Raw genomic sequence first — 23,893 nt, 5'->3', positions numbered from 1 at the left:
CAATTGATCTCCCCAGTGTACAGGAGACCACATCAGACGGTGTCTATAACAGGCAGACCATCCACTGTGCCAGTTTTACACAGGTCAGCAAGTTGAAAATCTACCCAAAGGAACACATTAGATTGTTGTCATGAGGGTGATAGCACAGTACCCCCTCAGTAATGTGCTGCAGTGCCAGCCCCAGCTTTGCAATCTGGCCCTGAAGTGGTACTTGAAGCATAACCTACTGAGTCCGGTAACTGTTACCAACTGAGCCTTGCTGACATTGATTGGTAATTTAACTAGGAAGTGATGAGAGGAAGGGCTAAGCCCTGCATGCTTTACTGATACTCTCTGTCTGTTGACCTAGGACAAGATCAGCTGGATGCCATACCTGAGCATGGCCTGCATCTTTGCATCCATCTTGAGCTTTGGAATTGGGCCAGGTAGGTTGTCTGCTATAAATCATTCCTATAATATAGAAAGAAACAATTCCTCATTGAAAACCATCTCATGTGGAGCACCCTGACTACATGAGGAGTTAGTGTGCTCAGCTGTTCACCTACTGACTGCGACTGTCTGGGATTTACATCTAACATTGTCCAGAACTCAAAATTACAGTGAATTATTTTTTAAATTCTTTCATAAGATGTGGGCGTCACTGGAAAGGCCAGCATTTGTTGCCCATCACAACTGTGTGGCTTGTTAGGCCATTTTAGAGGTCAGTTAAGAGTCAACCACATTGCTGTGGGTCTGGAGACACTTGTAGGTCAGACCAGGTAAGGATGGCAGATTTCCTTCTTGAAAGGACATCAGTGAACCAGGTGGGTTTTTACAACAATCAACAATGGTTTCATGGTCACCATTACTGAGACTAGCTTTCAGTTCCAAATTTTAATTAATTGAATTTAAATTCCACCAGCTGTCATGGTGGGAATTGAATTCGTGTCCCCAGAATTAGCCTGGGCCTCTAGATTACTAGTGCAGTGACATTACCACTGCGCCACTGCCTTCCTTCAATTGCATAGTATCTACAGCACAAAAACAGGCCTTTTAGCCCAACTGATCTGTGCAGGTATTTATGCCTCACGTGAGCCTCCTCCATTCTACTTCATCTAACCCTATCAGCTTATCCATCTATTCCTTTCTTCCTCATATTTTATCTGGCTTGCCCTTAAATACATCTTTGCTATTCATCTCAAGTACTCTATATAATAGCACATTCCACATGCATGCAAACCATTTTCTCAATTTTGTCTGAATTCCTTATTGGATTCATTAGTGGTTATCTTATATTTATGGCACCTGGTTTTAGACCCCCTACAAGTGGAAACATTTTCTCTACATTTACCCAATCAAAACCGTTCATTATTTTGAAGACCTGTATCAGGTCACCACTTGTCTTCTCTTTTCGAGATGAAAGAGTCCCAGCCTATCCAGTCCTTTCCTGATAGTTATAACTTCTCAGTTCTGGTATCATCCTTGTAAATCTTGAATTAGTCTGTGGACAGGAGTAGCTGGACTTTCTTCACCTTGATGTGTCATTGGGCTCTCCAGCTGACACAGCTTGGGTTCTAGCAGAGGGGAATCTGTGCTTTCATTCTATAAATCAGTTGATTGTCCTGACCTTTCACCCACATTTGTCATTAGGAGATTCTCTTTCTTTTACAGTTTTCCCCTCCAGCTTTGTCTCCTTCCCTTGAGCTGCTGACTCCTGCCATGGTGCAGTTTCACAGGCTACTCAACTGGAAGTGGTTTCACAGACACACCTGATTCTGTCATTGTTCTCAGCAGTGGCAACTCCGCTCGTGTTTTCTGTCCATTGCTGAGCTAAGGGGAGTTAAAAGGGATGAAAACCAGCATTGGCAGGGGCAGGGTGCACAGAATGGGTGGTAGTACCTTGAAGAACAACATCACCAAAGATTTGGGACCCTGAAATTCCATCAGGGTTATAAAGGTCTCAGTGTAACTTGAGTGAGAGACAGACAAAACCTCCAAGGAAATGTTGGGTCTCTGTTGTTTCTGTGATTTTCTGGATTTATCTGTAAGGAATGGGGCTTCTGTGAGTCCTTAACAAGGCAAATGATGAAGGTGTGGGGTGGAGCCAAAGGTAGAGAATCCCCGAGGAGGAACTTCGTGATCCTGACTTTCTATCTTTAACTGACATTAGCAGTGGTAACTGCTGTTGGAGAGACATAAGGTTAACAACTTCCATAAGGTTGCATGTGGGTTCCACCAGTGAGGTCTGGACCTGAAAAACTGCCTAAACCATCACCGCCCCCCTCCCCCACCCCCAAAGCCCAGATTAAAATGATCTGGATTGGCCCTTTTGCCCAGACACAAATCAGAACAGTGACAGCGCGGGGAGGGTGGACAGTCGGGCAACCCCTGCCCACCCCAGGCAGGTGTTCATGTTTCTGGCCACATGGAGCAGATGAATGCCAAGGATGTAGATGAAATGGTACTTGCACCCACCTGCCCAGTGCTAAGGAGGAGCCTTCGCACTGACTTCACAAACTCTGGCAGAGCTCAGTGTTGGGGAGCACAATCCTGATGCAACTGTCAGGATTGCAGCCCATAGAATTTCAGGAATGTAACCGTTTGCTTCAGTGTCACTTCCTACACCGGTACTCTCTGTTGTGTCTCTATTACAATGACCACTCTCCAATACTGCATTTGCCCTTAGCCGGAGTGACTGGGATCATACCGATGGAGATCTTTGACCAAACTGCACGGCCCGCAGCCTACATGATCAATGGCTCCCTGTTCTGGATAAACCTTATTTTTGTTGGGATGACTTTCCCATTCATCGTTGTAAGTATTTTGAATGCAGATTGAATTTAACTTGATATTGTGACCCAGACTATGCTTGTGCTATAAAATACTCTCTGATAAAACACCCCCTTTGTTGTGTGGTGTATCCTTTCCAGCTCCCTCTTTTTAATACCCTTCATAACTCTTCCCCTTTTAAAATGTATTTTTTCTGCCTGCCCTAATCCCATCTTTGGTTTCTTGAGATCTACATCTATCAAGCTCTGTTCTTCAGTCAGCCACTAGTAGGTGTTGACAGATGTTGGTATCCTGAGGATTTGCCATCTCAGATAGGGTTTGGTTCACCTCTTCTTGCCTAGGGCACAGCTGAGATCTGGAACTCACCCTGTGAATACTCTCTGGCACATTGGAGCACCAATGTATCACATCGACACCCCTCCATTTCTGCGTCTAACAGAAACAAATCAAAACTTGCTAACATCAGCGGTAGGGAAACTATTGGAAAAAATTCTAAGGAACAGATTAATCTCCACTTGGAGAGGCAGGGATTAATCATGGACAGTCAGCATGGCTTTGTCAGGGGGAGATTGTGTTTAACTAACTTAATTGAATTTTTTGAGGTGGTGACTAGCTGTGTAGATGAGGGTAAAGCAGTTGATGTTCTCTACATGGACTTCAGTAAGGCTTTTGATAAGGTCCCGCATGGGAGGTTGGCTAAGAAGGTAAGAGCCCATGGGATCCAGGGCAATTTGGCAAATTGGATCCAAAGTTGGCTTAGCGGCAGGAGGCAGAGGGTGATGGTTGAGGGTTGTTTTTGCGATTGGAAGCCTGTGACCAGTGGTGTACCGCAGGGATCGATGCTGGGACCCTTGCTGTTTGTAGTGTACATTAATGATTTAGACATGAATATAGGAGGTATGATCAGTAAGTTTGTAGATATCACGAAAATTGGTGGTGTTGTAAATAGTGAGGAGGAAAGCCTTAGATTACAGGACGATATAGATGTGCTGGTAAGATGGGCGGAGCAGTGGCACATGGAATTTAATCCTGAGAAGTCTGAGGTGATGCATTTTGGGAGGACTAACAAGGCAAGGAATATACAATGGAAGGTAGGACCCTAGGAAGTACAGAGGGTCAGAGGGACCTTAGTGTACTTGTCCATAGATCACTGAAGGCAACAGCACAGGTAGATAAGGTGGTTAGGAAAGCATATGGGATACTTGCCTTTATTAGCTGAGGCATAGAATATAAGAGCAGGGAGGTTATGATGGAGCTGTATAAAATGCTAGTTAGGCCACAGCTGGAGTACTGTGTACAGTTCTGGGCACCACACGATAGGAAGGATGTGATTGCACTGGAGAGGGTGCAGAGGAGATTCACCAGGATGTTGCCTGGGCTGGAGCATTCAGCTACGAAGAGAGACTGAAAAGGCTAGGGTTGTTTTCCTTAGAGCAGAGAAGGCTGAGGGGAGATATGATTTAGATATACAAAATTATGAGGGGCATTGATAGGTTAGATATGAAGAAACTTCTTCCCTTAGCGGAGGGTTCAATAACCAGGGGGTATAGATTTAAGGTATGGTGCAGGAGATTTAGAGGGGATTTGAGGAAAAATGTTTTCATCCAGAGGGTGGTTGAATCTGGAACGTACTGCCTGAAGAGGTGGTGGAGGCAAGAGCCCTCACAACATTTACGAAGTATTTAGATGAACACTTGAAACGCCATAGTATACAAGGCTATGGGCCAATTGCTGGAAAATGGGATTAGAATAGTTAGGTGCTTGATGGCCGGCACAGCCACAATGGGCTGAAGGTCCTATTTCTGTGCTGTATAACTCTATGACTCTATGACCCCAGTGAAGCCAAAACTGTAATTTTTTGTCTATGTTGAGGTGGTGCGGTGGTGCTGTTGGGACTGAGGAGCTGCTGACCCGCTGATTGGCCGAAAGCTCAGAGGCGGGACTTCCTGCCTCGGGGTGGAAGTCCCGCCCGAGGCCTATTAAGGGCCTGAGCCACGTAAAATTATGGCATGGCTTCCAGGCCCTACAGAGGCAGGCTTGCTCCCAACCTTTTGGCCGGTGGGCAGGGCCTTCACCCCAATACAAAATTCCAGCCTTTGTGTCTTCCTTATAGCTTGCTTTCCTACCTATCTATGTATCAACCGCAAATATGGCTACAATACACTTGGTCCCTTCATCTAAGTCATTAATATAGAGTGTAAGTAGTTGAGGCTCCAGCACCTGTGGCACTTCATGAGTTACTATTTGCCTACCTGCAAATGCACCATTTATCCCTGTTAGTTAGCCAACCCTCTATCCATGCTAATATATTAACCCCAACACCATGATCTCTTATCTTGTGTAGTAATCTTTTATGTGGCACCGTATCGAATGCCTTTTGGAAATTCAAATACACTACATCTACTGGTTCCCCTTTATCCACCTTGCTTGTTACATCCTCAAAGAAGTAATACATTTATCAAACATGATTTCCCTTTCATAAAACCATGTTGACTCTGCCTGATTGCATTATGATTTTCTAAATGTCCTGCTACTACTACCTTAATAATGGATTCTAGCATGTTCCCAATGATAGATGTTAGGCTAACTGGCCTATAGTTTCCTGTTTTCTGTCTCCTTCCTTTCTTGAATAGAGGTATCACATTTGCAGTTTTCCAATCCACTGGGACCTTTCCAGAATCTCGGGAATTTTGGAAGATTACAACTGGCCCATCCACTATCTCTGCAGCCGCTTCTTTTAAGACCCTAGGATGCAGCCCATCAGGACCAGGGGACTTGTCAGCCTTTTACCACGCTCACAGGAAATGCAGCAATGGAAATACAAAAAATAAACTGAAGAGTTATTGAAAAAAAGAGCAATTTGAAAAGACTGGTACACTTGTCTTCAACAAGATGGAGGACAAAGTCACATGACACATACCTTGTCCTGCACTGAAATATACATCCATGTCTGATAGGACTCAAACTCATTAACCCCGTCTACATTAAACTAAACAACTCATCACACATGGATGTGAGCTGTCCACAAAGTAAGATAAAACAAAGGCATTAGCAGATGTTCCGTCTCCAGCTATAATCACTACAATAAAGTGTGAACAGCCTTCATCTTATCAAAATGGGCTGAGATCAGAAGCCATTGTATAGCCCCTCAGGAACCCAATGCCTAAAATAAAATGTGCAAAACTAACACTTTATGGGCTGAAGTGCCGCCGCAATATTATGCGCGCGGGCGCATTTAAATGGAGATGGTGGAGCAGCGGCCCCCGATGATGTAGAGGGGGTGGCTGCCGCGTCCCAGGCAACGCCATCCGGCACAGGCGGCGGCACCATTTTTAAAGGGTTTCAAGCCCTTCATGAGAGATTTGAATCTTTAAAGGCAAATTATCTTTTAAATTTTTTAAATAAAAATCAAAAACAGGAGGCCCTTTCCCAACACCGCCCCCCACCCCCCACAATGGTTGTTTTATATGCCAATCTGATAGTCATTAATTTTATTCCCACCTTGAACTTCCCCCACGACCTCGTCACTTTTGCCCTTCAAACCCTTTCCACCATCCCCACAGCCAATAAAAAACGTTTTCCCTGCTCCCCCCTCCCCCTCCCTGATAATTTTAGTCCTCCCCCCTGCCCACCAGTTTCTCGCCTAGTTCCGATGGCGCGCGAGGTGCGATCGGAAGCCATAAAATCGGCATGGGACGGCCGCCCGCAGCAGGTAAGTTCATTTGCATTTTAAGTAACCTCATTTCCATATTTTAATGAAGGCCCCACTGCTAAGTGGCCGGGGTGGGGGCCCACACTGGGGCTTCGCCACCGCTGCAAATATCCAGCGGGGCCTTCTCGGTGTTGTGGGTCGTGGCAGGTCGCTCCCGTAAGCATTTTATGGGCCTCGCCGCCACAATCCACGACGCAGAGGGGCTGGTAAAATCCAGCCCTATGAATCTACCTTTAAAGGTAACTTTTTTGGAGAACAACGGGAGTCATCAGACATCAAGATCATTACTCTGGGATCTCCGGCCACAGAACGAACACTGAAATCCATCTTTAACTTCAGCACAAGGCTGAGAGAGAGATCAATTCCAGGTAAGATATTTGAACTCGGCTGAGACAAGTTGGCAACTAATTACAGCAGAGAAATAATAGAGTGCCTTTTGAACAATTCCTCCACCTGTGAAAATTGAACTAAGAAATACTAGCACCATCTTCAAACTGAAATGTTGACTGCCAAGAGACTTCAGCAACCCAGCAAGGGCAAGATGACCAGCAAACAGGCCTGCTACTTTAAAACCTTCCAAGAGGATCCCACAGGTTTTTCCTGAAAACAGCAGACTTTTACACCTTGAACTCTTACCACCTCTTAAGCTTTACCTTCTATCTATCTTTAGTGTACATGAGAGAGTGAATGTGTGCGTGGGTGGTGATGTGAACATTTCGGGTGATTATTGTTCAATAAATAGTTGTCTGTTTTAAACTTGAAAACCTGTCACAGTCTGTTATTTGGACAACAAAACACAGGGGCTGAAACACTAATTTAAACAAAGCATTACCGGTGGTCAGTTGGCCATAACACTTCAGTCCCATTAGTTTTCCTGGTACTTTTTTTCTAATGATAGTGATTGTTTTAAGTTCTTCTCCCCCTTTTGCCTCGATGTTCTGCTATTCTTGGGATGCTTTTTATGTCTTCCACTGTGAAGACAGATACAAAATACTTGTTTAAAATCTCTGCCATTTCCTTGTTTCCCATTATTAATTCCCCAATTTCATCCTCTAAGGGACCAACACTTACTTTAACTAATCTCTTCCTTTCTATATATTTGTAGAAGTTTTTACTGTCTGTTTTTATATTTCTTGCTAGTTTACTCTCATACTCTAATTTCTGCCTCTTTTTTTAGTCATCGTCTGCTAGTTTCTTAAATTTTCCAATCTTCTGGCTTACCACTAATCTTTGCAGCATTGTTTGCCTTTTCTTGCAATTTGATACCATCCTTAACCTCCTTAGTTGGTCATGGATGGTGCATCCTTCTCATCGAGGCTTTCTCAATGGAATATATATTTGTTGAGAGTTATGAAATATCTCCTTAACTGTCTGCAACTGCTTCTCTACTGTCTTACCTTTTAACTTATTTTTCCAGTCCACTTTAGCCAACATTGTCTTCATACCCTTGTAATTGCATTTATTTAAGTTTAAGAGACTATGTTCAGATCCAAACTTCTCACCCTCAAACTGATAGAATTTCACTATCATGTTATGATCACTCTTGCCTAAAAGATCCTTTACTATGAGATCATTTATTAATCCTGTCCCATTACACATTACACTCATTAAAACAGCCTGCTCCCAGGTTGGTTCCAGAATGAATTATTCAAAGAAACTTTCCCTAATACACTCTATGAACTGATCTTCCAGGCTACCTTTTCTAATTTGATTAGTCCAATCTATATGAAGATTAAAATTACCCACTATTATTGCAGAACCTTTCCTACAAGCCCTCATTATTTCTTGATTTATATTCTGTCCTATAAAGTAGTTACTGTTTGGGGGCCTATGAACTACTCCCACCAGTGACTTCTTTTCTTTGCAATTTCTTATCTCCACCCAAACTGATTCTACATCTTGATTTTCTTCCTATCTAGACTCTATCTTTTCTCCGCTGGTCCAGTCTCTTCCCACCTACATCCGTGACTCTTCTGACGCCCTACGTCATTTTGACAATTTCCAGTTTCCTGGTCCCAACCGCCTCCTCTTCACTATGGACGTCCAATCGCTCTACACCTCCATCCCCCACCAGGATAGTTTGAGGGCACTCCGCTTCTTCCTGGAACAGAGGCCCAACCAGTCCCCATCCACCACCACCCTCCTCCGCCTGGCTGAACTTGTTCTCACATTGAACAACTTCTCCTTCAACTCCACGCACTTCCTTCAAGTAAAAGGTGTTGCTATGGGTACCCGCATGGGTCCTAGTTATGCCTGTCTTTTTGTGGGATATGTCGAGCATTCTTTGTTCCAGTCCTACTCAGGCCCCCTCCCCCAACTCTTTTTCCGGTACATTGATGACTGTATTGGTGCCGTTTCCTGCTCCCGCCCCAAACTGGAAAACTTTATCAACTTTGCTTCCAATTTCCACCCTTCTCTCACCTTTACATGGTCCATCTCTGACACTTCCCTTCCCTTCCTCGACTTCTCTGTCTCCATCTCTGGGGATAGGTTGTCTACTAATACCCATTATAAGCCCACCGACTCCCACAGCTACCTCGACTACACTTCTTCACACCCTACCTCCTGTAAAGACTCCATTCCATTCTCCCAGTTTCTCCGTCTCCGACGCATCTGCTCTGATGATGCTACCTTCCATGATGGTGCTTCTGATATGACCTCCTTTTTCCTCAACCGAGGATTTCCCCCCACTGTGGTTGACAGGGCCCTCAACCGTGTCCGGCCCATTCCCCGCACCTCTACCCTCACCTCTTCCCCTCCCTCCCAGAACCGTGACAGGGTTCCCCTTGTCCTCACTTTTCACCCCACCAGCCTCCATATCCAAAGGATCATCCTCCGCCATTTCCGCCACCTCCAGCGTGATGCCACTACCAGTCGCATCTTCCCCTCCCTTCCCCTGTCAGCATTCCGAAGGGATCGTTGCCTCTGCGACACCCTGGTCCACTCCTCCATTACCCCCACCACCTCGTCCCCATCCCATGGCACCTTCCCCTGCAATCGCAGGAGGTGTAATACCTGCCCATTTACCTCCTCTCTCCTCACTATCCCAGGCCCCAAACACTCCTTTCAGGTGAAGCAGCGATTTACTTGTACTTCTTTCAATGTAGTATACTGTATTCGCTGCTCACAGTGTGGTCTCCTCTACATTGGGGAGACTAAGCGCAGACTGGGTGACCGCTTTGTGGAACATCTCCGCTCAGTCCGCAAGCAGGACCCTGAGCGTCCGGTCGCTTGCCATTTCAACACTCCCCCCTGCTCTCATGCTCACATCTCTGTCCTGGGATTGCTGCAGTGTTCCAGTGAACATCAACGCAAGCTCGAGGAACGGCATCTCATCTACCGATTAGGCACACTACAGCCAGCCGGACTGAACATTGAGTTCAATAATTTCAGAGCATGACAGCCCCCCATTTTACTTTCATTCTTAGTTATTTTTTTTCTTCCTTTTTTTTACATTCTTTTTTACATTTTTTATAATTCTTTTTTTGCATTTTTTTCGTTTCATCTTAGTTTGTTCAGTTTGCTTACCCACTTTTTTTTCAGGTTTGCACTTGCTGCTGTTCAATATTCAGTGTATTAACAGCTAATCTGTACTAATGCTTTGTCTTTCAACACACCATTAACATATTGTTTGCCTTTGCTCTGTGACCTTTTGGTCAGCTATGTGGCCTGGTCCAATCTAGACCTCCTTTGTTATCTCTTGCCCCACCCCCACCTCACTTGCTTATAACCTGTGACTTTTCTAATATTTGTCAGTTCCAATGAAGGGTCACTGACCCGAAACGTTAACTCTGCTTCTCTTTCCACAGATGCTGCCAGACCTGCTGAGTGGTTCCAGCATTTCTTGTTTTTATTTCAGATTTCCAGCAGCCGCAGTATTTTGTTTTTATCTACAACTTGATCTTCTGAGCCAAGATCATTTCTCATTACTGTCCTAATCTCATTCTTTATTAACAGAGATATCCCACCTTCTTTTCCTTTCTTTCTTCTCATCCTTCCAAAATGTTAAATATTCTTGAATATTTAGTTCTCAGCCCAGAGAAACAGAGTTATCGTTTCATGCGATGATCTTTCCTCAGAACTGGAAAAGATGCGAGATGTAACAGGTTTAAAGCAGGTACAGAGACAGGGAAAGGAGTGAGGGGAGGAAAGAACATAAGGGAAGGCCTGCGATTGGGTGGAAGGTTGAGAGATTAAATGATAAAAGGGATGATGATGCAAGGCAAAAAGTGATGATAATAGGACAAGTAAAGCAACAAAAGATGGGTCTACAGGAGGTGTAAATGGCAATAGCAGAATCATTAAAATCTGATCTGTTTGCAGTCACCCTGTTTTTCTGTCTTTCAGGAGGGACTGGGCAGTTTCTTCTACGTGCCGTTCCTTTCCATTAGTTTCCTCACCGCATTATTCATTGGATTCTTTCTACCAGAAACAAAAGGAAAGGCCTTTCTGGAAATTTCTCAGGAGTTTCGTAAACGCAATTTCAAAGCTCAATGAGAACAAGCTGAAACAAAACTGTGAAAGAATCAAAAGAATGTGTTTCTGTCATGTTTCTGTAGCATTATCATGTTTCTTTCTGTCGATGGTCTAGTTTTTATCTTTAACAACTGTTTCTCTGCATTAAGAGCTAGTGGCAAGTGTAAGTTTAATTGGGTCGGCTGTTGAGCAGGGTATCTTCAAGTACCTTCAAACAGCTGTTGCCAAGATTTCTTGCTTTGTGTCATCTGTAAGCATGTAAATAGTAAATTCTTCTATAAGCATATACATAGTAAAAGGGTAGTAAGAGGAAGGATGTGGCCAGTTAGGAACCAAAAAGATCTATGTGTGGAGGCAGAGGACATGACTGAGGTACTAAATGATTACGTCACAGCTGTCTTTACCAAGGAAGAAGTTGCTGCCAAAGCTATAGTGAAAGAGGAAGTAACTGAGATACTTTATGGGCTAAGAACTGATAAAGAGTGGGTGTTCGAAAGGCTGTCTGTACTTAAAGCTGATAAGTTACTGGGACCGGATGGGATGCATCCGAGGATGCTGAGGGAAGTTGCAGAGGTACTGGCCATAATCTTCCAGTCCTCCTTAAATACAGGGGTGGAGCCAGAAAACTAGAGAATTGCAAATGTTACACCTTTATTCAAAAAAGGGTGCAAAGGTAAACCTAGCAACTACAGGCCAGTCAGTTTAGCCTTGGTGGTGGGAAAGAGATGATAATCTGGGATAAAATTAACAGTCACTTGGACAAGTGCGGATTAATTAGGGGAAGCCAGCATGGATATGTTAAAGGCAAATCAAGTTTAAATAACTTGATTTAGTTTTTTGATGAGGCGACAGAGATGGTTGATGAGGATAATGCCATTGATGTGGTGTACATGGACTTCCAAAAGGCATTTGACAAAATGCCACATAATAGACTTTCCAACAAAGTTGAAGTACATGGAATAAAAGGGAAAGTGTCAGCATGCATACGAAGTTGGCTGAGTGACAGGAAACAGAGAGTAGTGGTGAACGATTATCAGTCTGGAGGAAGATGTACGGTGGTGTTCCTCAGGGTTCAGTGTTAGGACATTGCTTTTCTTGATATATATTAATGACCTACACTTGGGTGTACTGGGCACAATTTCAGATTTGGCAAATTACACAAAATCTGGCAGTACTGTGAACTGTGAGGTGGATAGTGATAGACTTCAAGAGGACATAGACAGACTGGTGGAATGGACAGACAGGTGGCAGATGAAGTTTAATATAGAGAAGTGTGAAGTGGTATATTTTGGTAGGCTGAATAAGCAGAGGCAACATAAAATAAAGCTTGCAATTCTAAAGAGAGTGCAAGGAACAGAGAGACCTGATGGTATATGTGCACAAATAGTTGTATGTGGCAGGGCAGTTTAAGAGAGTGGTTTAAAAGGTATACGGGATCCTGGGCTTTATAAATAGAGGCATAGACTACAAAAAACAAGGAAGTTATGATGAACTTCATAAAGCTCTGGTTTGGCCTCAACTAGAGTATTGTGTCCAATTCTGAGCATTACACTTTAGGAAGGATGTGAACGCTTTAGAGAGGGCGAAGAAAAGATTTATGAGAATAATTCCAAGGATGAGGGATTTCAGTTATGTGGATAGATTAGATAAGCTGGAATTGTTCTCCTTAGAGAAGAGAAGATTACGAGGAGATTCAAAATCGTAAGGGATCTGTGTTTTAATCCAGAGAGCTAGTCGGTGAAGGATAGGACCGGAGTCAATCTTTACTCAGTCTAACATTTATTTACAGTGTGAAACATTACAAGCATACACCTCCTAAGTCTTACACACCACAGTTTCAGTAGGTGTGTCTTTATATGTGCTCAAGTGATATCCTAATTAATACCCTTGAATATAATTAAACATAATTGATATACAGTTAATAGATTCTCTTTTTTCTCTTTCATTAAAACTTAGAGTTAATATGCACAAACAAAATTTCAAAACAAATCAAATAAACCTCCACATTCTCCTCTAGGGTCCCTAACAATTTCTTCTTACAAGCCTTTTTTTAAAGCAGTCGGACGGTTGATGACTTGCATCGACCTATTTAATTTTAGAGATGTCCTTTCTCTCCAGAATTTGTTTCAAGCCAGCATGGTCAATCCGTAACCTTTTCTCACTCACACTTTTTGTACAATGTCCAGTATTGTACATTATCTACCTAACATTCAATGGGTATACTATCTTCAGTTACAAAGGATATAGATAGGTTAAGTGAGTGGGCAAAGACCTGGCAAATGGAGTATAATATGGGAAAGTGTGACATTGTCCACTTTGGCAGGAAGAATAAAGAAGAAGCATCTTCACCATCTAAATGGTGAGAGATTGTAGAGCCCTGAGATGCAGAGGGATCTGGGAGTCCTCGTGCATGAATCACAAAATGTTAGTATGCAGGTACAACACGTAATTCGGAAAGCTAATAGAATGTTATCATTTATCGCAAGGGGAATTGAATACAAAAGTAGGGAGGTTATGGTTCAGCTATACAGGGCATTGATGAGACCACATCTGGAGTACTGTGTACAGTACTGGTCTCCTTATTTCAGGAAGAATGTAAATGTATTGGAGGCATTTACTAGACTAATACCTGGAATAGGTGGGCTGTCTTATGAGGAAAGATTGGACAGGCTGGGCATGTATCTGCTGGAATTTAGAAGAGTAAGAGGCGACTTAATTGAAACATATAAGATCCTGAAGGGTCTTGACAGGGTGGATGTGGAAAGGATGTTTCCCCTTGTGGGAGAATCTTGAACTAGGGATTCACTGTTTAAAAATAAGGGGTCGCCCATTTAAGACAGAGATGAGGGGAAATTATTTCTCTCTGGGGGTCATGAGTCTTTGGAATTCTCTTCCTCAAAAGGCAGTGGAAGCAGAGTCTTTGAATATTTTTAAGGCAGAGGTAGATAGATTCTTGATAAGTAAGGGGGTGGAAGGTTATCGGGGTAGGTGGAAATGTGGAGTAATCAGTTCAGCCATGAACTTATTGAGTGGCGGAGCAGGCTTGAGGGGTCGAGTGGACTACTCTTGCTCCTGTTCGTTTATATGATCTCCCCCACCACCAAAGTTCAGAACCTTTGTCCTTTACCCCTTCCCATCACCCCCCAAACCAATCTGAAGAGTTTGAGCCTGCTCACCAGCTCCCCCTCCGCCCCCACCCCACCCCCCCCCCCCCCCCCAACACTGAGAAAAGTACCTCCACCCCCTCCCCACAGGAGCCGCCAGAATGAAGATCGGTGCAGCAAATAAGGAGGCGACTGGACATTTAATAATTCAGGTAGGTTAATTTATTTACATATGGAAATTGTGGTTCTGTTGCCAAGCGGCGGGGTTAGTGGGGTAGTGCCGCCACAAGGCCTGTCCGCCTCCGTTGAGATTGGGCCAGGCCTTGCCAGCGTCGGGTTCAGTGGCGGGCCTCATCCGTAGCAATCTACATGCTCCCCCCCCCACCTACCCCCACCACCGTTCCCGGTGTCAGGGACCCTTTAAAATCCACCCCTTCATTCAGAATAAAACAATAATGTTATTGTTTATTTTAAAAACTTGGTTGTTGTGCTTTATTAGAGTCATGGAGTCATTGGAAACAGGCCCTTTGGTCCATCGTGTCCATGCTGGCCATCAAGCACCTATCCATTCTAATCCCATTTTCCAGCACTTGGCCCATAGACTTGTATGCTATGGCATTTCAAGTGCTCATCTAAATACTTCTTAAATGTTGTGAGGGTTTCCACCTCTACCACCCCTTCAGGTAGTGTGTTCCAGTTTCCAACCACCCTCTGGGTGAAAAAGATTTTCCTCAAATCCCCTTTAAATCCCCTCTCCTGCCCCTTACCTTAAATCTATGCCCCCTGGTTATTGACACTTCTGCTAAGGGAAAAAGTTTCTTCATATCTACCCTATCTATGCCCCTCATACTTTTGTATACCTCAATCAGCATCCCCCCCCACCCCCAAGCCTTCTCTGCTCTAAGGAAAACAACCCGAGCCTATCCAGTCTCTCTTCATTGCTGAAATGCTCCTCTGCACCCTCTCCAGTGCGATCACATCCTTCCTATAGTGTGGCGATCAGAACTGTACACAGTACTCCAGTTGTGGCTTAACTAGCGTTTTATACAGCTCCATCATTACTTCCCTGCTCTTATATTCTATGTCTCGGGTAATAAAGGCAAGTATCCCATATGCCTTCCTATCCATCTTATCTATCTGTGCTGCTGCTTTCAGTGATCTATTGACAAGTACACCAAGGCCCCTCTGACCCTCTGTACTTCCTAGGCTCCTACCACCCATTGTATATTCCCTTGCCTGTTAGTCCTCCCAAAATGCATCACCTCACACTTCTCAGGATTAACTTCCATTTGCCACTGCTCTGCCCATCTTACCAGCCCATCTATAATCGTCCTGTAATCTATTTACGACACCACCAATTTTCGTGTCATCTGCGAACTTACTGATCATACCTCCAATATTCACATCTAAATCATTAATGTACACTACAAACAGCAAGGGTCCCAGCACCGACCCCTGTGATACACCACTGGTCACAGGCTTCCGATCGCAAAAGCAACGCTTGACCATCACCCTCTGTCTCCTGCCACTAAGCCAGTTTTGAATCCAATTTGCCAAATTGCCCTTGATCCCATGGGCTCTTACCTTCTTAATCAATCTTCCATGCGGGACCTTATCAAAAGCCTTACTGAAGTCCATGTAGACTACATCAACTGCTTTATCCTCATCTACAGATCTAGTCACCGCCTCAAAAAATTCAGATCTCCCCCTGACAAAGCCATGCTGACTATTCCTGATTAATCCTGTCCCTCAGACTATTTTCCAACAGTTTCCCTACCACTGATGTTAGACTCACTGGCCTGTAATTACTTGGTTTATCCCTGCTACCCTTCTTGAACAATGGTACCACATTCACTGTCCTCCAGTCCTCTGGCACCTCTCCTGTGGTCAAAGAGTATTTGAAAATTTGTGTTATTCTGGGGACAAATAGAGTATCTAATCGGCTGTTTCGGTAAGTGGGAAAATTTGTTCATGTGTTGTGACCTGTGGAGATGTAGGACTGAATTGACAGTGCACTCCTCCCACCTCAGTCATAACATTTAGATATAACATCATCTTTCTGTGATGACCTAGCACGACTAACCAGAATGGAAGTAACACTCTCTAAATAGGATTGTCGATTTCAAGTTTTTCAGACCTACTCTGCTTAATATTTAAACCAATGTATTTAAAAGCCTCAGAAGCCAATCTTAAATTCTACTCTAATCTTATTAATAACACATTTCTCAAATTTCACAATCCAGGCCAGAAGAAATCATCAACATGCATCATGAAGATGTATGAAAGTTTGCCTTTATGATACCAATGAAACATTACAGGATCTACTTTTAGTTGAACACAACCTAATTTCAACCAAACAGATCTCACTGAAAAATGCCACATACTGGAAGCATCATTCAGGCCATAGATTCATTTGTTTAGTTACCATAGTTTTCCTTCTGCCTCTGTTGCTTCTTTAGGCAGTTTCAGAAACACTTCTCTCTGAAAACTATTGCCCTTTTATATTGATTGATCTACACTCCCATGAATATGTGTCCAAAAGAGCTAAAAAAAACTTTCAAGATTACTTTTTCAACTGTGGAACAGTCCACTCTAACGTCTGTATCACCCAGTCGCTCTTCAAAATGTCTATAACTAGCCTCACTTTAACCTTAAAAGTCCCATCTGCAAGGACTTTTCCAGTACAAATCCATCTGTTCATCAAGGTCAGCTGCCCCTTATCTGGTATTTCAGAATAAACTCCGAACTCTCTCCAACTATCTAATTCCTTTTGTTTTGCTTCTCTAGTTTGTTTATTCTCAGGTTTATTGGCAGCCACCAAATCTTCACGGTCACGAGGACTTCTCCTTCTAGTTCTGTTCCGAGACTGTTCTGTAGCCTTCATTTCATTGTGTAATCTATTCAAGCTACGGCCTCTACTTGCACTTTGATGTCTGTCTGGACTACTGCTGTGAGAGCTCCCTCACATGCTTGTGGAGGCTGTGCGGTACGTGATTGTTTTCTGATGGAAGAGTCATTTTCAAACTCACTATTAGAACTTACTCTGCGCTTTCTTACTCTCTGCTCTTTCACCCCTTGCTGCTAGTCCAGGAACCTCACTTGTTGGCCATCATCCTGAGCATTCAACCAATATTTAAACTTGCCAGTAGTTTTTCCTGCACATCCCATAATTGTCACAACCCTCCTTTCATTTGACATCTCTGGAATATATGTCACCCTAGTACTCACACTGAGCTATTGGCCTTCGGATGCAATAGTTCTGTTCTGCGAGTCATGATCACCTACATTACCACTATCCAGCCCTTGATTTATTGTATTCTGGTTCCTTCATGAGCATTTGAGGTACAAGGTGCCTCATTTACTTCTATCAGCTGCTCAGAGTCTGAGACTTTCTAATTAATCCCAATTAATCATGAGGAATGAACAATAACAGTTTGATTGTCATGTGTGATAACTACTGTTTTACTATCACAACCTATTACCTTACCAGGGCCTTTCCATTCCCTATGACCTCTTTTATAATACACCAAATCTCTTGAATGAAGTTCTGTCACAGATGGTCTTATATGATGCCTCAGATCTCTCCTAATTTTCCCTGAGACCTCAGCCTTGATGAAAGCCCATCTCCCTGTAATGTGCAAACCTGCTAATGTGCAATGGGACTAATTGTAGTATCTCGTAGAGCAGGAGTACTATCGCACAGCACGTAAGGCAGTTTGGGATTTCACCCATAGTCCAATTTATAGGGACTAATTCTTTGCATGAACCGCCCATGCTAAGGCAGTTGTCAATTTGCGTGCTGGTTGATCAGCAGGTTTTATGCAGAATTTAATTGATCACTGTATGATTCTTGCTGGCATGGACTCAATGGGCCAAATGGCCTCCTTCTGTGCCATTCTGACTCTATGTCAGATCCCATTGCTGAAAGGATTTTCAGCTGCAGTATTCGTGGCCATAATGTTCGTGTTTCATACATGTCTCTGGATTTGTCATTGGCAAATTCCCCTCCATTTTATCCATCTAACTGGTGCCCCACATCCAGTCCTTATCTACTTCTCCATGTTTTTTTTTTCTATACCATGTATTATTGTAGAAAATCTAAATCAGGTTGTCACCTCTATAAAATGTAGAATGAAACTGTTTCTATCTTTGTCCCGTACCTTTAGATAAATGGCAAATTGGCAACTACTTTGTTTAAGTCATGGGCCAATGGAAGGCTTACAATAGGAAATTGCAGCATCCTACAATACTCTATACCGATTTCACACCTCACAGTGGCATAGTGGTAATGTCACTGGACTAGTAATCCAGAGGCCCAGGCTAATGCCCTGGGGACATGGCTTCAAATTCCATCACGGCAGCTGGTGAAATTTAAAAACAATTAATGCATAAATTCAATTAATAAATAAAAATCTGGAATTGAAAGCAAGTCTCAGTAATGGTGCCATGAAACTTTCATCGATTGTTGTAAAAACCCATCTGGTTCACTAATGTCCTTTCGGGAAGGAAATCTGCTGTCCTTCCTTGGTCTGGCCTACATGTGACTCCAGACCCACAGCAATGTGGTTGACTCTTAACTTCCCTCTGAAATGGCCTAGCAAGCCACTCAGTTCAAGGGCAATTAGGGATAGGCAACAAATGCTGTCCTTGCCAGCGATGCCCACATCCCATGAAAAAACCCTAATCTCTTCTATTAGCCTCACATATTCTTGATCAATCTCACCTGCATCCTCTTAATCTTTGACAAGTCTATGTCTATGTACTGTCTATGTAACTTTAAGACAATTGCTTTTTTCTCAATGGTTCTTATCACCTGATGCTATTAATACTTGTCTAACACTCTGATGAGAAATATCAGGTTTTGTTAAGGGGATACAATAATGTCCTGATTGGGTAAACTGCAGATCCACTTACTTTCCAAAAACAATTGCCTTATCATCCTGCAACACAAGGTTCATTTGTGCCTTTTTCATAGAAGATTTACTCAACAGCGAAGGCATCTCACCAAAGACTACATCAGTAGTGATAAAGTGTCTTACTCCAGTGATTTTACATGGAATTACATATCTCTTTAGTGACCTCAAGTTGTTGTCATCACCAAACCTAAAGCAAGTAGTACTTTTATATTCCTTAACCTTGCGTCAGTCCTTACTACTGAGTGAATCTACATACTGTAGAAGTGCAAGCACTATCTAGCATAGTGCAGTTAAATGAGTTCTTGATGAACACATTCATCACAGGACTAAAACTCCTTGTGACGAGTACAATTAATTGTGATTCATCATCATTTGCATCTTCTGCCTCAGGATTCTCTGTGTCATATGCCATTTCTGTTATGTTTGATTGCTCAGTGATTAATTGTTCTGTGCTTTGTTTGTAAGACTGCTCACTATGCTATCAGTCAACTGTGAGGGAGCATGGCTCCAAAAGTGAAACTAAGACTGATTGGTGTAGCCATCTGAATAAAGCTTACACACACAGAAATTGTGAGTCTAGTTTCTTCATGCTTGGGGTACAAAGACAGCGAGTAATTTAGATATACCGTCCCCAGCACATTTCCTGTTATCAGCAGGAGATCCTCCCATTCTGGGACAGATGGATTTCTGGGTTTGAAATCTATTTGCTCACTGCTGGTAGTGAAGCGACCTGCAAGACAGCGATACTTGTGCATTTCCTTGAAGCAGAGGGCCAGCGTATATTTGAGCAGTTAATGGATGATAGATCTACATTCGATAAGGTGATAAGTACTCTAAAGAAATACCTTGGCCCAAACATAAGTGTAATAATTGAACAATACATGTTCTGCCAGAGATGCCAGGGAAATGGTGAGCCCATAAAACAATATGTGGCAGCATTGTGTCTGTTGGCTCTACATACAGATTTGGCACACTAACTAATGAACAAATTCATGACCAACTAATTGAAAAAACTTCAATCCCACGAATATGCAAACGGCCAATCATGGAGGATGATGGTTTGACTTTGGAAAAGGCCACAACCTTAGGTTCAAGATGTTACAGAAAAATACATCTTCAGGCTCTGAGTTGCAGACAGAGCTTGCCTAATCAGCTCAAGTGCAAGGGTTACAAACAAAGAGACCTCAACAGGCTCATCAACACTTGCCCTCTCACGGTCAGGCACCCTCCCTCAAAAACTGCCAAAATTGTGGGGGTGCTCATGGATTCAAAACACTATGTCCAGTACAAGGGAAAAAGTGCAACTCATGCTCAAAGATGAATCACTTTGAAAAGCATGCAGATTGTGGAAGATGATGACTTCATCAGTTCGACACATGGAGGAGCCTATTCTTGAGAGTGAAACACAGTATGTGTATACTATCGCATTTAGTAAAGCACCTAGTTCCATGCATGGGGGTCACTTCAAGGATTGCACAGTTGCGATCACAGGCATTTCAGTGTTGCTCCTCATTGATGTGGGTGAGAAAGTATCCATATTGAGCAAAGACCTCTACTGTCATTATGTTTGGCAACTTTCTCTCATTCCTGTGACAAACACTCTTCAAGCTTACAATGACTTGATTATCCCAGTCTTTGGAATGATCACAGTTCTAGTCAGATACAAAAATATCAAGCTTGCTAAATTCACATTCTATGTAGACAAAGGCAGGAGCCTTATGGGCGTGGAACTGTTCAATAAGCTTGGCTTCAAACTTGCAGACCCCATCGGAGCACATATTAATATGATCGATGATATAGACCATGTACAGCAGTATCCTTCCTTATTCACCATATTTGGGTAGATTAAGGGGTACTGTCATGCTCCTCACATTGTGATGGAAACCATACCTGCCAAATGGAAACATATTAATTTTGTCATGTGAAACACTACTTGAACTTTTTACTCAATATTGAACATAACTTGTTTAAAAGGACCACGGAGCTGAACAGCTAAAACATGGCTGTACATTTGCATTCCAAGACAGTTGCATAGGGAGGCAATGGAAATGCTCCCTGATTCAATTAACGAGATGGGTTTTGTCAATAGTGAAGATCAGCGGACATTGACAGCCATTGACTTTGTAAGAGACAGCATGCCACCACCCCTCTCCGCACCCCCCCAACATCCCCCCCACACCGTGGATGCTGGATATGCGCACAATCCACCACCGAGTCCATAAGCCCTGTGCATCAATGGCTGGGCAAGAGGGGAATGAGGTGCCTCACTTCACTGCCAGGTCCTCGGACTACTCAGATCAGCAGTGTGCCTTATGAGGGAGGAGGAGCAGCCGCCTTCTGCATCTGGGGGCTCCTCTCAGGGTGCTCCTGCTGTGGACAGTGGCTCCTCAGCCCTCTGCCAATGACACCAGCACCTTAAGGAGCTGCAATGACAGAGCAGGCTGGGGCCCTACAGGTCTCAGGGGGCCAGAGGTCGGCCTCCAAGGTCATCCCAAGCCTCAGGATAGCAAGGTCAGCAGACTGCCTCCACCTCAACTGATAGCGCAGAGTGAGACCTCACAGAAGCACACACAGAAGAATTAAGAAGTGCCACTAGCTGCATTTGGAGGTCCATGGGTGAAAACACTGTTAAAGATTTATTGTTTTCGTCTTTGTATGTGCTGTGAAAGTGTACTGTGTTCTGCCGATAACTTCTTTCCATTACTTGCAGCCATCTGGAGCTTTAGGAGTATGCTGGCTCACCCCAAGGTCTGGCTGGGAGGGCCATACTGCATATGTTCTTTGCTTTCCCCATGCCAGAGATCAAGATGTCACTGGGTGCAGGATAATGGGATATCAAATGAAGCAGAATGAACAGTCCAGCAGAAAGGCAATGTTTTATTGGAATGAAAAGATCAGGTAGCAAGGGTCATCTGAAACATCCCTGTATTAGGGCGTTCCAAGTCTTCCTTGTGCCTATCTCATGGCACCTTTCCTGTGGTCCCTGAGGTCCTTCATGATGCATCGCCTGGTCAGCAGCTTGCTCCATCCTCGTTGTCTGAGGAGACATCGCATTTTACTATATCCTCATTGTCCAATTGCTCTCCACTCTGTAGCGCCAGGTTGTGTAGAGCGCAGCAGAGCACCACAAGATGCAAGACCCTTGTTGGTGCATATTGAAGGGCACCACCAGATCGATCCAGACACCTGAATCGCATTTTCAAGAGACCAATGGTCTGCTCAATAGTCACTTGGGTTGCCCCGTGGCTTGCATTGTACCTCTCCTCTACGTCCATCCTTGGGGTCCTTACAGGAGTAAGTAGCCATCTCTTTAGTGGGTAGCCCCTGTCTCCGAGAATCCATCCTTGAACGTGTGCGGTAGGTGTGAAAAGGTCCAGAACCTGGGACTGTCTAAGTATGCAGGCATCGTGGCTGCTTCCCAGGAACCATGCACACAACTGCAGGATTTTTTTTATTCTTTCGTGGGATGTGAGCATACTGGCATTTGTTGCCCATCCCTAATTTCCCTTGAGAAGGTGGTGGTGAAGGCGCCTTCTTGAACCACTACAGTTCATCTGGGGTAGGTACACCCACAGTGCTATTAGGGAAGGAGTTCCAGGTTTTTGATCCAGCAACAGTGAAGAAACAGTGATATATAGTTCCAAGTCAGGATGGTGTGTGGCTTGGAGGAGAACTTGCAGATGGTGGTGTTCCCATGAATCTGCTACCCTTGTCTTCCTAGGTGGGAGAGGTTGTGGATTTAGAAGGTGTTTTCGCAGGAGGCTTGGCGAGTTGCTGAAGTGCATCTTGTATTTGGTACATCCTACTGCCAGTGGTGGAGGGAGTGAATGTTTAAGGAGGTGGATGGGGTACCAATCAAGTGGGCTGCTTTGCCTTGGATGGTATCGAGCTTCTTGAGTGTTGTTGGAACTACACTGATCCAGCAAGTGGAGAGTATTCATTCACACTCCTGTCTTGTGTCTTGTACATGGTAGACAGGCATGAGTTAGGAAGTGAGTCAGGAGGTGAGTTAGTCAACGCAGAACTCCCAGTCTCTGGCCTGCACTTGTCGCCACAATATTTATATATCCCAGGGTGCTTCTCAGGAGTGTTATCAGAAAAAATTTGATGCTAAGCCACATCAGGATATGTGACCAAAAGCTTGGTCAAAGAGGTTTTAAGTAACTGCTTAAAGAAGAGAGAGATGTGGAGAGGCAGAGACATTTGGGCAGAAAATTCGAGGGTTGAGGGCCTTGACAGCTGAAGGCATGCTGCCAATAAAGGGATGGAGACCAAGGTGAAAACATAAGGACAACAAACAAAAAGTGCTGGAAAATACTCCGCAGGTCTGGCAGCATCTGTGGAGAGAGAAGAAAGTTAACCTTTCAAGTCAGTGATCTTTCATCAGACCTTTTCTGAAGCTGGACTTTGATCATTTTAGACCGTGTAGTCAACCTGCTCATCGCTCTGGTCAAAAATCTGCAGTGTTCTCCTTGCGGATCATGGCATTGCCATTCACTAGCTGCCTTGTTGTCCCTGAGAACTGTTGTGAGACAGCTTCCAGTTCCATGGTAGAGGATTGCCAACTGATTAGGAGAGAGGCTCTGGAAAATCCTTTGGGTAATGCATCTTCCCACAACTCAGAAATAATTTGCTATTACTAACTACATGAGCAACAAAGCTTGTCTTGCCAGTTATCGAGTCCTGTGTCCTAAGAATGAGGTGGTCATGTTTTGTTTGACATAATGGGTTTGAAGTGAACTGTTGTAGTGTCTGAAGTGCATGCAGAATGGTACATTTTATGATTCACCAGCAGCAATTAGACATCATGGCTGGTGTTGCCTCATTAGAACATGTCTTTTAAAGATTCCAGAAAGTTCATAAAATAACAGATAAAAATATATTTTTTTTATTTTTATTTTAATCTTTGGAAATGA

The 23,893-nt window shown here is 43.6% G+C and overlaps 1 protein-coding gene across 1 annotated transcript in view; it reads left to right on the top strand.

Annotated features, from left to right (window-relative positions):
* Window positions 1-12,924, top strand: part of LOC137383007 (solute carrier family 2, facilitated glucose transporter member 11-like) — an 83,253-nt gene extending 70,329 nt beyond the window's left edge. The window contains exons 10-12 of the mRNA XM_068055595.1: window positions 350-425; window positions 2,666-2,793; window positions 10,829-12,924. Of these exons, the coding sequence (XP_067911696.1) occupies window positions 350-425; window positions 2,666-2,793; window positions 10,829-10,978 (354 nt within the window). The 3' untranslated portion in view covers window positions 10,979-12,924. The remainder of the gene's footprint in view (window positions 1-349; window positions 426-2,665; window positions 2,794-10,828) is intronic.
* The last annotated feature ends 10,969 nt before the right edge of the window (window positions 12,925-23,893 follow it).

The sequence above is a fragment of the Heterodontus francisci genome, chromosome 23 (genome assembly GCF_036365525.1).
Source record: "Heterodontus francisci isolate sHetFra1 chromosome 23, sHetFra1.hap1, whole genome shotgun sequence".
Lineage (NCBI taxonomy): Eukaryota > Metazoa > Chordata > Chondrichthyes > Heterodontiformes > Heterodontidae > Heterodontus > Heterodontus francisci.
This window is presented reverse-complemented; position numbering and strand designations above follow the sequence as displayed.